This window comes from Cyphomyrmex costatus, unplaced genomic scaffold (genome assembly GCF_001594065.2).
Source record: "Cyphomyrmex costatus isolate MS0001 unplaced genomic scaffold, Ccosl1.0 scaffold103, whole genome shotgun sequence".
Taxonomy (NCBI): domain Eukaryota; kingdom Metazoa; phylum Arthropoda; class Insecta; order Hymenoptera; family Formicidae; genus Cyphomyrmex; species Cyphomyrmex costatus.
The window spans coordinates 17,954-19,626 of record NW_017274987.1 but is presented as its reverse complement, the minus strand read 5'-3'; the positions used below and the strand labels follow the sequence as shown (position 1 = coordinate 19,626).

At 35.4% G+C, this 1,673-nt stretch overlaps 1 protein-coding gene across 1 annotated transcript in view; it reads right to left on the bottom strand.

The window, feature by feature from the left end:
• The window catches only part of LOC108773688 (sodium channel protein 60E), a 29,258-nt gene that overhangs the window by 18,732 nt on the left and 8,853 nt on the right, over positions 1–1,673 (bottom strand). The window contains exon 4 of the mRNA XM_018539587.1: positions 88–456. Within this exon, the coding sequence (XP_018395089.1) occupies positions 88–456 (369 nt within the window). The remainder of the gene's footprint in view (positions 1–87; positions 457–1,673) is intronic.

Sequence of the window (1,673 nt, the reverse complement as noted above, 5' to 3'; positions counted from 1 at the left end):
GAGAGAGAGAGAGAGAGAGAGAGAGAGGGGGGGGGGGAGTTATTCTTGAATGATTTCAAGAATTATCTTGTGCGACATTAAACCAACCTCACAGTAACATGAGAATCCGAGCCAGAGCTGGAGGCTGCGGAGGGTTGATCAGCGGTTGGTGAGGGACGAGAGACGGTCAATGCCGGGGGTTGCAGGTCCTCGTGGGTTCCGGTGGCGCCGGAGAGCAACAGCAGAGGAAGATTCGGGAACAACCATGCCGAAGCGGTACCGAGTTCGCTGAGATCGCTGGCGTCGCTGGCCCTAGAGGACTTGCGGCTACTGGCCCGACTACCCCGGTGCACATGCAACAGAGCCGACAACTTACCGCCCCATCCACCTCCGCTCCTACCGTCCACGCCACCTGGGCTCGAGGTCTGTGTCTGCGAGTCCACCTCCTGAGCGATTCTTTCGCGCTCTTTTTTCATTCTGTATACCGAGATTATTTAGTTATTATACTTATAATATTATTTCTTATGTACATTAATTACGTATTTGGTTAAACATTCTTTTCTACCAAAGTTTAAACATCTATAATTATATTAGGTATATTATAAAAATTATGATGAATTACGTGAATTAATATCCTTAGATAAATTAATAGATTATATTTAAAAACATAATAAATTAAATATAATATTAGATGTCCCTATCTGATTATCGTTTATAAATGTTATAAATATAATATATTTAAATCAGGACATTATTATGGTATGTCTACAACGCCTACAATTTTAGATGCTTCAGATTGCATTTGGACGCGTTTACCACCAATTATTACAGTTCACAAAATGTTTCACGTATCCAGCAAATTCCGTAATAACAGAAAAACGGAAATATGTGATTTGTTTCCTGAATCTTTTGTTCATCCAAATTTAAGATTCTTCAATTTTGTTAAAAAATTGGAACACATGTTTACGAAACATTGTCAATTAAATAGTTGCTATTTTAAGTGATATTATTCAATCAGATATATTTACTCTCATTAGCCTATTTATTCTTTGTATTTGAAATTTTCGAGAGGCGATTTTTATATTTAATTTTCAGATATATTAACTTTTCCTTACGAGGCTCCTAAAATAGATATTATTTCGGATATTGTTTACTATTTATTACCTACAAATAAAATTATCAAAATACTGTTACGATCTAACAATAAAATAAGTAATTAGTGTATACAAAAATTTCCAAATATTGTAAAACATAAAACATTGTTTTTTAAGAATAAATATATTATTTAATTTTATTGTATTCCTATACAAGTAGCACAGAAAGTTCAACAAGAATTTAAAACAAGTTCTGTCGTATGTCATCAATCCCGAACTTTTCAGAAAAGAATGTTTATTGTGACTGAAAATTAATTCAAAATTGATGATTAATAAAATTTTTGGTAAACCTTTACAAAAGGGGACCACCCTCCGATGATCTTGACCTTGACATATGCTGTCAAGGTCATAACCCTGAGTAACCTCCTACAGGTTTTAGCCGTCGCTCGTCCTTCGTTAAAAAGTTATTAACAATCATAGTTTTAAAATATACGTTTCATTTCTATATACGTATATGATATCAAGTACTATTCTATACCTTTCCCTGTTCAGAAACGTTAAACTTTCCACGCGAAGTAACCTTCACCTCCCCCCCCCCCC